The sequence below is a fragment of the Temnothorax longispinosus genome, chromosome 11, assembly GCF_030848805.1.
Source record: "Temnothorax longispinosus isolate EJ_2023e chromosome 11, Tlon_JGU_v1, whole genome shotgun sequence".
Lineage (NCBI taxonomy): Eukaryota > Metazoa > Arthropoda > Insecta > Hymenoptera > Formicidae > Temnothorax > Temnothorax longispinosus.
Window position 1 is genome coordinate 19,039,894 of NC_092368.1, and position 12,345 is coordinate 19,052,238.

A 12,345-nucleotide genomic window follows, 5' to 3' on the forward strand; every position below is an offset into this window, starting at 1 on the left:
TTGTTAATTCATGATACATCTCATTCCGCGGTGTCGCCTTCCAATTAAAATTATAATTATTATAAATCTATATCACTGAAATGTAACTTTTAGTATAGCAATAAAATAAATAAAGCAGCGCATTTTTTTTCTTTTTTGTTTATGTAAAAAAATTATAAACGTAAAACAATCTTAATTTTCTGCTTTTAAATATTTTCACTGCAGTTAGTAAGATATCTTTATTAAAAAAGAAAAAAGAAAGTTGTAATAACGTTAATACAAAATTGGAGATACCCTGAAATTGAAGACAAGCTTGGATTTTACATACTGTTAATTCTGTTTTAGCAATTTGCGCAAGACGCTGCGGCTCTGTTGGAAGATGCATAAGGCCCAATATCTGTTTATGCGAGGGCGGCGTCGTCGCTTCCTCCTGTGGCAACGGCCAAAGCAAAGGTGAGACATTACTGGATGTCTTTCAGTTTTCTAGATCAATTTTTTTTTCATAAAATTGTTAGTAATTTTTAAGCATCTTTTAAAACAACGGTGGATTTGTTGTAACTAAAATTTGTTACTCAACCAATATATCATCACCCAGTCATCACCCACGAGAACGGAAGTGGCGGCGATCACGGCGACACCGGCAGATGTAGGGTCCATTGCATAAACGGAAACTGCGTCGACGGCCGATGTCAGTGTCGCAGTGGATACCAGGGAGAATTCTGCAATGAACGTAAGTGGAATTAGCGTAAATTAAAATAAATCTTAGGGCGATCATTATATATGCTGAAAAAGAGAAAAAAAAACAAAAAAATTATTTTCATAAAAACAACTGATCGAAAATTATTGCTTAATTAGCAATTTGTCGCGAGCCCTGCTTGAATCAAGGAAGATGCATCGGTCCAGATCGTTGCGCCTGCATCTACGGGTACACTGGAAGACGTTGCGAAACCGATTACAGGTAGGGTAAACCCATGTTTATTCGAAGTTTCATGGCGAGCTAGCTTGAAAAAACACAAGTTGGCCATCTTTCCTTTATGGCCATCTTATTTACCCTATAAAGATAACAAAACGTATCTCCGTATCGCCGAGTTACTTTCACGATGTACGTTTCAGGACCGGACCCTGCTTCACCAAAGTAAAAAACGGCCAATGCTTGGCGAGCCTTCAAGGGGTGGTTTGCACGCGACAGTTGTGCTGCGCCACCGTGGGCAAGGGCTGGGGTCACCCCTGCGAGAAGTGCCCGGTCAGATTAGATTGTGAATTGGGTTACTTAAAGACCAACCAGGGTCAATGCGTCGGTACGTCATGTTAACTTCTAGTTACTTGTAACTTTTGACGTATTACCTTCAGACATCACTTAATCAATGAAACGTATAATTCAACGCGAAAATTTTAGCGTTACTAGAATAAATCATAATTATATTCTATTATAAATTATATTTGTAATTATATATTAATTACATATTTATATAATAAATCACGAATTATTAAAATAAATAAATAATAATAATATTAATAAAAGAACTTCTTGCAATGTCTTTAGATATCAACGAGTGCGAAGCGATTCCCGGGCTTTGCGAGGGTGGAAAGTGCTTGAACACTCCCGGCTCATTTACCTGTGAGTGCCCCGAGGGACAAGCGAGGGATCCCGAGACCAATGAGTGCAAGGACAGGGACGAGTGCCAGGAGGAAGGCATCTGCGCGGACGGTCGATGCATAAACACGAACGGCGGCTATTACTGCCACTGTAACCCGGGATTCATACAGAGCCAGGATCGCAAATTTTGCATCGGTGACTAAATCATTATCACGAGAATATTACCGGATTAAATATTATAAATATAAAAGTCCCGTCAAAATTTTAGATTATCTCTGGTATTATCCTTTCAATCGTTTTATTCTTCTACGAAATTTCTTGTCTTGAATTCTCTCGCGCCTTCTTACTAATTTCTTAATTGACGGTTAATTATTGCTCATCAGATGGCAGACAAGGATTGTGTTATACAGCGGTGAACCGTAACGGACAATGCAGGAATCGGCTTGCGATGCGATTGAGTAAAAAGGATTGTTGCTGCGGCAAGAATATGGGTCGAGGATGGGGCGATGAATGCTTCATCTGTCCCAATCCTGGCAGTGGTACGTACACGTTTTCAGAAGATCACGCGAAACGATTACGTCTTCATACATTTTCGTAATTCTTTTCACAGTATTTGAACCATTTAAGTTAAAATCAATTTTACCGATTTGCGGAATTTTGCAAATGGTCTGATCGCGATTTGTTCGACCACGGATAGCTTTGAGCGAATACTCAGAAAGGTCTCTTCATCGAAGAGTCATGCGAAACAAAACTATAAAGACGGCTTAGACCCGCGTGACTCGCGAAAAATCGACTAGATAAAAGCGAGCGACTACGGCGACTGACAAATTCTACAGGATCCACGTTATTACTCAATTGTAGACGATTACAACAGGCTTTGCTCGCAACTGCAGTCGATCACCGAGGTGAACGAGTGCGCGCTGCGGCCGGACATCTGCGGCGACGGGAAGTGCATCGACACCAAGGAGGGCTACGAGTGCGAATGCTATCGGGGTTTCACGAGAAAGCCCGGCGGTAGATGCGAGGACGTGGACGAGTGTCAGTTGGATTACTGCCAGGGCGGAATCTGTCGCAATTATCCCGGCAGCTTCGCCTGCGACTGCCCACCCGGCTTCGTCGTCTCCGGCGAGGGCAGATATTGCACCGGTAAAACCATTACTCGAATCCTTTTTTGATGATAATTGCAATAACAATAGTAGTTGTGTTAAGAAAAATTTTCGAAATATTACATTAATAAGATAATCAGTAATAGCGTACACAAGGCCTGATGTGGATAAATATATCTTTTCAGATCATGACGAATGCCAAGACACAGGCATGTGCACCAACGGACATTGCATCAACATGAACGGATCTTTTAAGTGCAAATGCAACGATGGTTACACGCTGTCGCCGACGAGAAATACATGCATAGGTAAAGAACGTAAAAAATAACGTGCAATAAATATCATATTATACATATATATAAGATACTTTGCAAGAGTCGGAGTTTTCAGAAGTTGAAAGATGTTTTATTTCGACTTATCAATCCTCGATTCTGTAAAACAACTATAAATTAAAGTAATGAATAATAAGAAGATATTTCCGAGATAGCGTAAGAAGTCGTTGCGCGACAACGTCCGAACCTTCTTTTTCTTTTCAGACATCAACGAGTGTGTAGAAAATCCGAGGATCTGCCTAAACGGCCGCTGCGAGAACACGCCAGGGTCCTATCATTGTATCTGCCAATCAGGCTTCACTCCCTCGAGGGACAATACGTTCTGCGTGGACATGGACGAATGCTCCACCAGCGGGATGTGCGAGAATGGCAAGTGCGTCAACATGGAGGGCTCCTTCAAGTGCGTGTGCGACTCCGGCTTCAGGATCGGTCCCGATCTGAGCCACTGCATCGGTATTGATTTCATTAAGCGACTAACAATCGCGAAAATGAAGACCTAGAGTTTTACAATTCCGCGTAATCTAGATTTTCAACGTTTCGGTGATTTAACGTTCAAGAAAGGATTTATTTAATCGAGCATTTAAATCCTGCGAGATTTCTTAACGACAATAAAATGATATTATATTTGACTTTCAAACATTTAAAGATATAGAATTAAACGAGTAAGATACAAATAACTATTTATAATCGCCTAATATTATCTGTTCTTCAAGATATCGACGAATGTGTAAATTTGCCGTGCCAAAATGGACGTTGCATCAATACGGCTGGTAGTTTCCGGTGTGAGTGTCACCCGGGATTCAATCTGGGTCCTGACGGAAGGTCCTGTCTAGGTTCGTACGAGTTATTTTCTGTTCCCAATATGATATACAAAATAAAAAATAAATAATCAGAATAAACGATTAAACACTCTTTGAATCAAAGATTTTTTCCAATAATAAAACGTTCATTAAATTAAAATCTGGATATTATTTCTGTCTCTTGGTTGCACTTTAGATAACTTTGCGATCAAGTCTCGCATTAAATGTTTTCCAAAGCATGATATCAATTTTATCAAGAAATGACAAAACTACAACTTCACTTATAGAGCGCTTTTTCTATCTTGCACCACTAATTTAATCAGATAATTCAATATTTGATTGTTTAACAAAAAATTAAATTTCTATCGGATGACTCCGCGCTGGTCAGATACGAGAAGAGATCTGTGCTATTCGCAGTACAGAGACGGCCAATGCTCTAACCCGACGTCCACCGCCGTGACGAAGTCCAGTTGTTGCTGCTGCACGGTGATCCTGGGCCAGCCGATGGGCTGGGGTAGCACCTGCCAACCTTGCCCGCTTCCGGACACCCGGGAGTTCGAAGCTCTATGTCCGCATGGCGCCGGAATGACTTATAATGGCGACGGTAAGACATCACAGCGAACATTTCTCTTGAAAACTCGAATATCAGTTTCTACGTTTACAAAACACTAATATTGTAACAACTTTACAATTCAAAAATGTTCTAAATAACACAATTTTTTTAAATATTAGTATCCTAAAATTTTGAACCCAATTTCTTTCAATTCTTTTAATTCGATGAATAATTCTTATTTGATTGCAGACATCAACGAGTGCGCCCAGAATCCCAACATTTGCGTCAATGGCGGATGTGAGAATCTTATGGGAACGTATCGGTGTATCTGCGACAACGGATACGAAGTGGATGCAACGGGGAAAATATGCAGCGACATTAATGAATGCGAGCTGGAGGATTCCTTGTGTAGCGGCGGACAGTGTCGAAATACACCCGGTAGTTTCCAGGTAATTATTAATTTAGTTTTCATTAAGTGACAAAGAACAAGAGAAAATTGTCATTTGTCGTTTAAGCTTTTTAGAAGACAAACTGATCAACTGTACGAAATAAAAAGTAAAAAAAATTGATAAAGTTATAAACTAATTATATGGTTTTTATATTAAAATTAAAAAATTATGAAAATAAAGTTGATCAGTTTAGCTCCTGTAAGGCTCGTTTATTAATTATCTAATTTACACTTCGTTGTATATCCAGATTTTGTTTTAATATTATTTTGCGTTTGTAAATTTATTTTATTTGAAGCATAAATATCGTGAATTATCGACAGCGTCATTTTACTCGCAGTGCATCTGTCCGACGGGCATGAGGTATAACACGCAGAACCAAATGTGCGAAGATGTGGACGAGTGCGACGAATTAGGACCGGACGTGTGCTTCAACGGCGTTTGCATCAACACTCCGGGAGCCTACGAGTGCGAGTGTTCCCCGGGATACATTCTCGATAACACCGGTCACATTTGCATGGGTACGGATAATTCCAAATAACGGATGGGATACGTCTCTCCCGTTGTAAGTATAAATAAAATAAATATAAAATATAGACGGGGTTTTGGTCCTTCGATTCTAGATAATCGGAAGGGCTCCTGCTGGACCAAAATGATTGACGGTCGCTGCGAGAACAACCTGCCGAAAGTGACTCTGCGCTCGGAGTGCTGTTGCTCGGTCGGGGTGGCCTGGGGCAGCCCCTGCGAGATCTGTGACCACTCCCTCTGCGAGTGCTCGAAGGGCTACGCGAAGGTGGACGGCAAGGGCTGCGCGGACATCAACGAGTGCGAGCTCAACAGCGGGATCTGCAAAGGGGGTGGCACCTGCGTCAACACAGACGGCTCGTATCGTTGCGAGTGTCCCCCTGGCCTCACTTTGGACGCAACGCGTAAGCCGATAATGTCGGACTTTTACAGATATCACATATCGATCCGTTTCTCATTAAAATCGGATTGTAAAAATTATAAAAATGTTACAAAGAAATATAACTATTTAAAACTCCAGAAATCATACAAAAATTTATAAAAGATATATTTCTTATAAGAAACTGAAGATTTTTTGGGTTATTATTCAATTATTTTCAAACCGTGGACCTATTTTGAAATATCCTCTATATTTTTTCTCAATATCTCGATTACAGACACCACTTGCATCGACACCAGGCAAGAAATATGCTACCTGGACTATCGTCACGGCCAGTGCACTAGTCCCATAGAGGGTCACTTCTCCAAAAGCCTCTGCTGCTGTTCCGTAGGCCGTGCCTGGGGCAGCGACAAATGCGAACTGTGCCCTAAACTGGGCACGCAAGCCCATGCCGAGTTGTGCCCGCGGGGGGACGGCTTCACTGAGCGTCAGGATATCAACGAGTGTGTCGAGTTCCCGGGCATGTGTCTGAACGGTAGATGCAAGAACACGATCGGCAGCTACAGTTGCAAGTGCAATCAGGGCTTCGCGCTCGACGAGCACGGTATCAAGTGCAACGGTAAGTAGTTTCTTTGGAGAATCTTGAAACTAAGAATTCAAGAAAATCAGATCTCAATCAATAATCCTTCTTTTTTGAATTTCGAGTTCTAGAATTATAAAAAAATCTATTTCTTATACTGATACGTCTTGCACTAGGTCTATTCTCAGTTTAAAATGTCCTAAAAAATATTAATAAATATTTATATAATATAAAACAATACAAAAAGCTCTTATAACATATTTCTAAACAACGTCTCTTCAATGATAAATTCTTCAACCAATTTGAAATTAATGTTTTTCTGTCAACATTTGGAAAAACATTCTAAACAAATAACTTAAAATTTTCAGACATCGACGAGTGCGAGATCATGCGTGGCGTGTGTGGTAATGGCACCTGCAGGAACACACCCGGCAATTTTCAGTGCGACTGCAATTCTGGCTATCGCAGTAGTGACATTATGAAAATTTGCATGGGTACAGTATAAAAAATTAAATTTCTAATTTAAATCTAATTAGTTTAACTTAGAAATTTAATATAATTAATTTTCTGAATTTGAAGATTATAATTTCGAGATGTAATGCGAAACATTCCAGACATAAACGAGTGCGAAGAGACACCAGGACTATGTCGCGGTGGCACGTGTATCAATACTGAAGGAAACTTCAACTGTCAGTGTCCTCCAGGACACGAGCTGGGACCCGACAAGCAGTCCTGCAAGGACATCGACGAGTGCTCGAGAACCAGCGGTATATGCTCGAACGGCGTCTGCGAGAACATGATGGGCACCTATCAATGTATATGCGACGACGGCTATCAGCAGACGGGCCTCAGATCTCATTGTGAAGACATCAACGAGTGCGCGATTGGTAACGGCGGCTGCGAAGACATTTGCCTGAATACACCGGGCAGCTTTTCCTGTTCCTGCCGGTGAAGGATTATATCTTTTTTTTTTCCAATGCACAGATAAAGTCTCTCAGAATTATCATCTGTGTGAATATTTAAATGCCGATCAAAATCTATGAAGTACTTGCCAGTACTATGAAAAATTATTATCTACACATTATAGTTAATCTAGCTTTCCTAATTATCTATAATTGAGCTAACTGAAATCTTAAAAAGATTATAATTATTTATTATTCGCGAGACAGCACCGGCTACGCTTTGAACCTGGACGGCCGGACCTGCGTGGATGTTGACGAGTGCAAGGAGAATCCTCGAATCTGCAACGGAGGTAAATGTCGGAATACACCAGGCGGCTACGTATGCAACTGCACGAACGGCTTGTTGCCCGGAAGGGATGGTATATCTTGCATAGGTAAACTTTTTATCTATTAATTACTATTCTGGAGGTCGATCATGTATCTTTTCCCCTAGGGCGGGAACGTGAAAAGTGAAAAGTTTCACCATTGAAGTTAATGGCGAAAATTTTCACTTTTCACATTTCCGCCCTAGGGAAAAAGTTACAAGATCGCTTACCCTGCAAATAAAATCATCTGCTGTGTCGTTTACACGTCGTTTATTTTGTCAGACGTCGACGAGTGCGCGACACAGCCGCGGATATGCGGATACGGTGAGTGCTACAACACAATCGGCTCCTTCAACTGTCGCTGCGAGGAGGGATACTCGGTGAAGCCGGCGGAAGGACCGGCGTGCACTGACGATGACGAATGTCGGCTGAATGCTTATTCCTGTAGCGAGTTCGCCGAATGCCAAAACACCCAGGGCTCATACGTGTGCACCTGTCACGAGGGCTTCACTGGGAACGGGATCGAGTGCTGGGACATCAACGAATGCTCCACGAACAATGGCGGTTGCGACTCCAATGCGCACTGTATCAACACCGAGGGTTCCTTTAAGGTATCTACTGAATTCGTGCCCAGGTAGCAAGCACTCGTCATTTTGACGTCAATTGACGTCAAAAGACGTCAAAATGACAGACTTTTGACGTCAATTGACGTCAAAATGACGAGTGCTTGCTACCTGGGTGATGACTGTCGAGATTTCTGATTGCAATTGTAACCATTATGAATCAGAATCTGCCTGCAGATGCAGGCAATAAATGTCCACTATCAAGATTTAATATTAAAATGTTCGGTGGAATTGTTTTGAGTTATTTGGAGTTGTATCTTAGAGTTTTCTTGATATCACCAAAAGATTTCTAAGACTTCTGATTATTTTTCAGAATATTCAAAGAAAATAACAAGAAGGAAAAAGGGGGAGGGAAAGAGGGAAGGAGGGAGAATATTTCAACAATATATCTTATGATTTGCCATCGCCAAGCATTTTGGTATTAATTCGTCTCGCTAAAACTGTTCTCGTAGTGCGTGTGCGACGCTGGCTTTCGAGGCGACGGCTACAGCTGCAAGGACATCGACGAGTGCACGGAGGACAGCACGCTGTGCGAGAATGGACATTGCCTGAACTACCCGGGCGCTTATCGCTGCGAGTGCGAGATGGGCTTCATGCATCCGGATGAACGTAACGAGCAGGCGTGCGTGGACATCAACGAGTGCGAGATGTTCAGTAATCTCTGCGTCTTCGGCCGCTGCGAGAACATCTTCGGCATGTTCCGCTGCGAGTGCAACGAGGGCTACAAGCTCGACGGTTCCGGCGGTAACTGCACCGACGTGGACGAATGCGAGAGCCCGCAGTCCTGTCAGTACGGCACCTGCATCAACACGCAGGGCAAGTACATCTGCAGATGTCCGCCACATCACGAACTGGTGGAAGCCGGGAATGCCTGCGTTGGTAGGTTTTCCATTCATTCACGCTTTCTTTTGCGTTCCTACAATTCTTATCCTTCTAATTTCACGCTGGTCACGCAGACAGACGCGAATCGCTTTGCTTCACCGGCTACGAGCACGGTACCGGACGACCCCAGTGCATCTTCGACGTGGCATCGTCAGTGACGAAGGCAACGTGTTGCTGCAGCATCGGCACCGCGTGGGGCAATCGTTGCGAGGAGTGTCCGCAGGTCGGCACGAAAGAGTACGAGCAACTGTGCCCTAGCGGACCAGGGTATAGGCCGAATCGCGTAACCGTTATTCTGGAAGACATCAATGAGTGCGAGGAGCATGAGAATATCTGCCAGAATGGGCACTGCACTAACACATTCGGTAGTTTCATGTGTTCCTGTAACGAAGGCTTCATCCTGGACGATTCTAAGACTAGTTGCATCGGTAATGAAAACATATGCATTATTTTAAAGATTATATCAATTTATATATCTTTTTTTCAAAAAATTAAATATAAACTTGAGTTGTTTTAAATCTTGATATCCTCATTCTTCAAGTTCTCGGAAAGTTTTCGATCTTGTAAATGTTCTTGTGCTAAAATAGTAAGATATGTTTAAATAACACAAAAAAATTATTACAGACATAAACGAGTGCGCGTTGCATCCGCGGATATGCGGCGTAGGATACTGCATCAACGATCAAGGGAAATACCATTGCGAGTGTCCTGAAGGATATATGGCGATGCCTGGAGGAAGTTAGTACAATAGAAAAAAATTATTTAATTGTATTTTCTTTATTTTATTATTATTTAATTTAATATAACTAATTGGAGTAACATATTACCGAAGATTGTGATAAAAATTTCAATTCTAATTTAAAAAATTTCATCAAAATTATAATGACAAGAATCGATGTAAATAATCGACGACTATTGTGCGTCCCCTTAGAGGAGTGTGTCGACATGAGAAAGGAGTTCTGCTACCTTACTTATGATTCTGGACAGTGTCTTAATCCCATGGTGCAACCGCAGACAAAAATGTTGTGCTGCTGTTCCATGGGAGCCGCGTGGGGCAGCCTTTGTGAGAAATGTCCTGGCGAAAGAACCCGTAAGTATCCGAATGGTTCAAACAATTTGTATATACCAAATAAAAATTAATGATAATCGTTCGCTATCTGCATCAGGCGAACACGAGATTCTCTGCGGACTGGTGCCGGGCCAGATCATGAACCCAATCACAAATCATTCTGAAGAGATCGATGAGTGCGCTCTGATGCCGACCATGTGCACTCACGGCCGTTGCATGAATACGCCCGGCAGTTTCGAGTGTCAGTGCGACCGCGGCTACATTTATGACCAGGACTCACATCAGTGTATTGACGAGAACGAGTGTCAACAGGTGCGACTTTTAACTGAAAGATCCTGACTTCTTTTGACCCGCGAAGAAAAAAGCAGAATTACTATAATATATGAATCTCTTAGAAACCAAACAATGAACTCTGATAAACTCCATGAAGTAAAATGTAGAGAAAATCAGCAAAATTAAAATCATGTACTCTGATACTGCAAATATTAAGAATTATCAGAAGTGGAGTTGATCAGTTTGACTTCCGAGAAGATAAAATCAATACAACTAACGAATAGCTGCCATTTATGATAAACTAAATTCCCTCAACATTATTTTTATTGTTCTCAGATACCGAATCCCTGCAGCGGAAACGCACAGTGCATTAACCAGCAGGGCTATTTCGAGTGCGTGTGTCCGGCCGGTTACAAACTTGGGCCCAGTCAACACGATTGTGTTGACATCGACGAATGTTACGAGCGAGCAGGCATTTGTAGCAATGGGGCGTGCAACAACTTACAAGGCAGCTTCCAGTGCATCTGCCATTCCGGATTCTCGTTGACTCGCGACAGGGACAATTGCGTCGACATCGACGAATGCCAACGCAATCCGAATATATGCAACAACGGCACTTGCATCAACACCTTGGGCTCTTACAAGTGCCAGTGCTATCAAGGATTCAAGCTCAGTCCGAACAACGACTGTGCGGGTGAGTCGGTAACTGCACTTGGAAATACTTTACAGTTCTTTAATTAGTAAAATATTTATCCGTGCGTGTCTCGATGTTTTAAATTAACAAATTGGTTTCAGATATTAATGAATGTCGAATCATGCCGTTTTTGTGCCGAAATGGCCGATGTCGGAACACGATCGGCGGCTTTGTTTGCGAGTGTGCGGACGGCTACGTGTTGGCGCAAGACGGCCAGCATTGTCGCGATATCGACGAGTGTCATGAGGTGCGTCTTACATATTTTGACAGAAAATATTCCTCAAAAATTGGAGATGGCCAATAAATTTAAAACTCGTATATTAACAACCCTAAAAATAGGCTACAGATTTTTAAATAATCGACACGTATTGATACTAAAAGTTAATATCTTGCAGATACCGGCATTATGTCCAGCTCCAGGGAAATGTCAGAATTTAATGGGATCTTACATATGTACCTGTCCGCTAGGATACGAGTTGGACCATTCCAGGAAGAAATGCGTTGGTCCGTAAGAATTTACATTAAATCGTATTATGATTACTTGCCGCGTTTTTGGATACTTTCTAAACGCGATTCACATTCGTACAGACATAGACGAGTGCGAAGAGACAAGGGACATTTGTGAGAACGGACAATGCATCAATACGGAGGGCGGGGTGATTTGCGAGTGCCCAGTCGGATATCGGTTGAGTGACAGACCGAACTCGTTGAAGTGTATCGACGTGAGGGAAGAACAATGCTACGATAATTATAGACGAGGCCAGTGCACCTTCCCACGAGAGGGTGGGATGACCAAGAAGCATTGCTGCTGCACTATGGGCAAGGCTTGGGGCCGTTACTGCGAGCAGTGTCCGCCCGAAAATAGCGGTAAAAGATATTTCTACAAAAATTAATTATGGTTTTCAGTTCTCTTCGTGAGGTCGCCATTTTGTAGGCTGTTAAAGTGTTCTTAAGATCCAGCCTAAAAAAATTTTTTTAGGCCAGATCTTTCAGTCCAGCAGTGATTGGCTATTGGAGCATAATAAAAATTAATTTTAATTTGCTTTGAAAATTGTCGCAATTTTTTTAAATATTTAAAAAAAAATTATTGCAATTAATTAGCAGTTACTATAAAAAGTCTATTATGTATAGTAACTTTTGATATATTAGATAAAGAAATATCAGAAAAAAGACAAGCCATAATAATATTAATTAACAATTTAAGTTCGGGTTACGATTATACATAATCTGAAAGATAACA

General features: G+C 41.7%; 1 protein-coding gene across 5 annotated transcripts in view; it reads left to right on the forward strand.

Moving 5' to 3' along the window:
- The window catches only part of LOC139821724 (fibrillin-1), a 28,944-nt gene that overhangs the window by 10,253 nt on the left and 6,346 nt on the right, over window positions 1–12,345 (forward strand). For 4 of the 5 annotated variants that reach the window (XM_071793002.1, XM_071792998.1, XM_071792999.1 and 1 more), the window contains 28 exons: window positions 325–432; window positions 575–709; window positions 835–937; window positions 1,093–1,277; window positions 1,523–1,771; window positions 1,960–2,115; window positions 2,438–2,722; window positions 2,868–2,990; window positions 3,219–3,467; window positions 3,728–3,847; window positions 4,203–4,418; window positions 4,617–4,816; window positions 5,154–5,334; window positions 5,437–5,742; window positions 5,995–6,336; window positions 6,666–6,791; window positions 6,912–7,245; window positions 7,467–7,633; window positions 7,847–8,175; window positions 8,640–9,066; window positions 9,144–9,497; window positions 9,694–9,807; window positions 10,001–10,159; window positions 10,236–10,450; window positions 10,748–11,105; window positions 11,207–11,352; window positions 11,501–11,609; window positions 11,694–11,972. In XM_071793002.1, the coding sequence (XP_071649103.1) occupies window positions 325–432; window positions 575–709; window positions 835–937; window positions 1,093–1,277; window positions 1,523–1,771; window positions 1,960–2,115; window positions 2,438–2,722; window positions 2,868–2,990; window positions 3,219–3,467; window positions 3,728–3,847; window positions 4,203–4,418; window positions 4,617–4,816; window positions 5,154–5,334; window positions 5,437–5,742; window positions 5,995–6,336; window positions 6,666–6,791; window positions 6,912–7,245; window positions 7,467–7,633; window positions 7,847–8,175; window positions 8,640–9,066; window positions 9,144–9,497; window positions 9,694–9,807; window positions 10,001–10,159; window positions 10,236–10,450; window positions 10,748–11,105; window positions 11,207–11,352; window positions 11,501–11,609; window positions 11,694–11,972 (6,075 nt within the window). Of the gene's footprint in view, window positions 1–324; window positions 433–574; window positions 710–834; window positions 938–1,092; window positions 1,278–1,522; window positions 1,772–1,959; window positions 2,116–2,437; window positions 2,723–2,867; window positions 2,991–3,218; window positions 3,468–3,727; window positions 3,848–4,202; window positions 4,419–4,616; window positions 4,817–5,153; window positions 5,335–5,436; window positions 5,743–5,994; window positions 6,337–6,665; window positions 6,792–6,911; window positions 7,246–7,466; window positions 7,634–7,846; window positions 8,176–8,639; window positions 9,067–9,143; window positions 9,498–9,693; window positions 9,808–10,000; window positions 10,160–10,235; window positions 10,451–10,747; window positions 11,106–11,206; window positions 11,353–11,500; window positions 11,610–11,693; window positions 11,973–12,345 lie in introns of those variants that run through there. The other variant, XM_071793003.1, reaches the window with a different exon arrangement.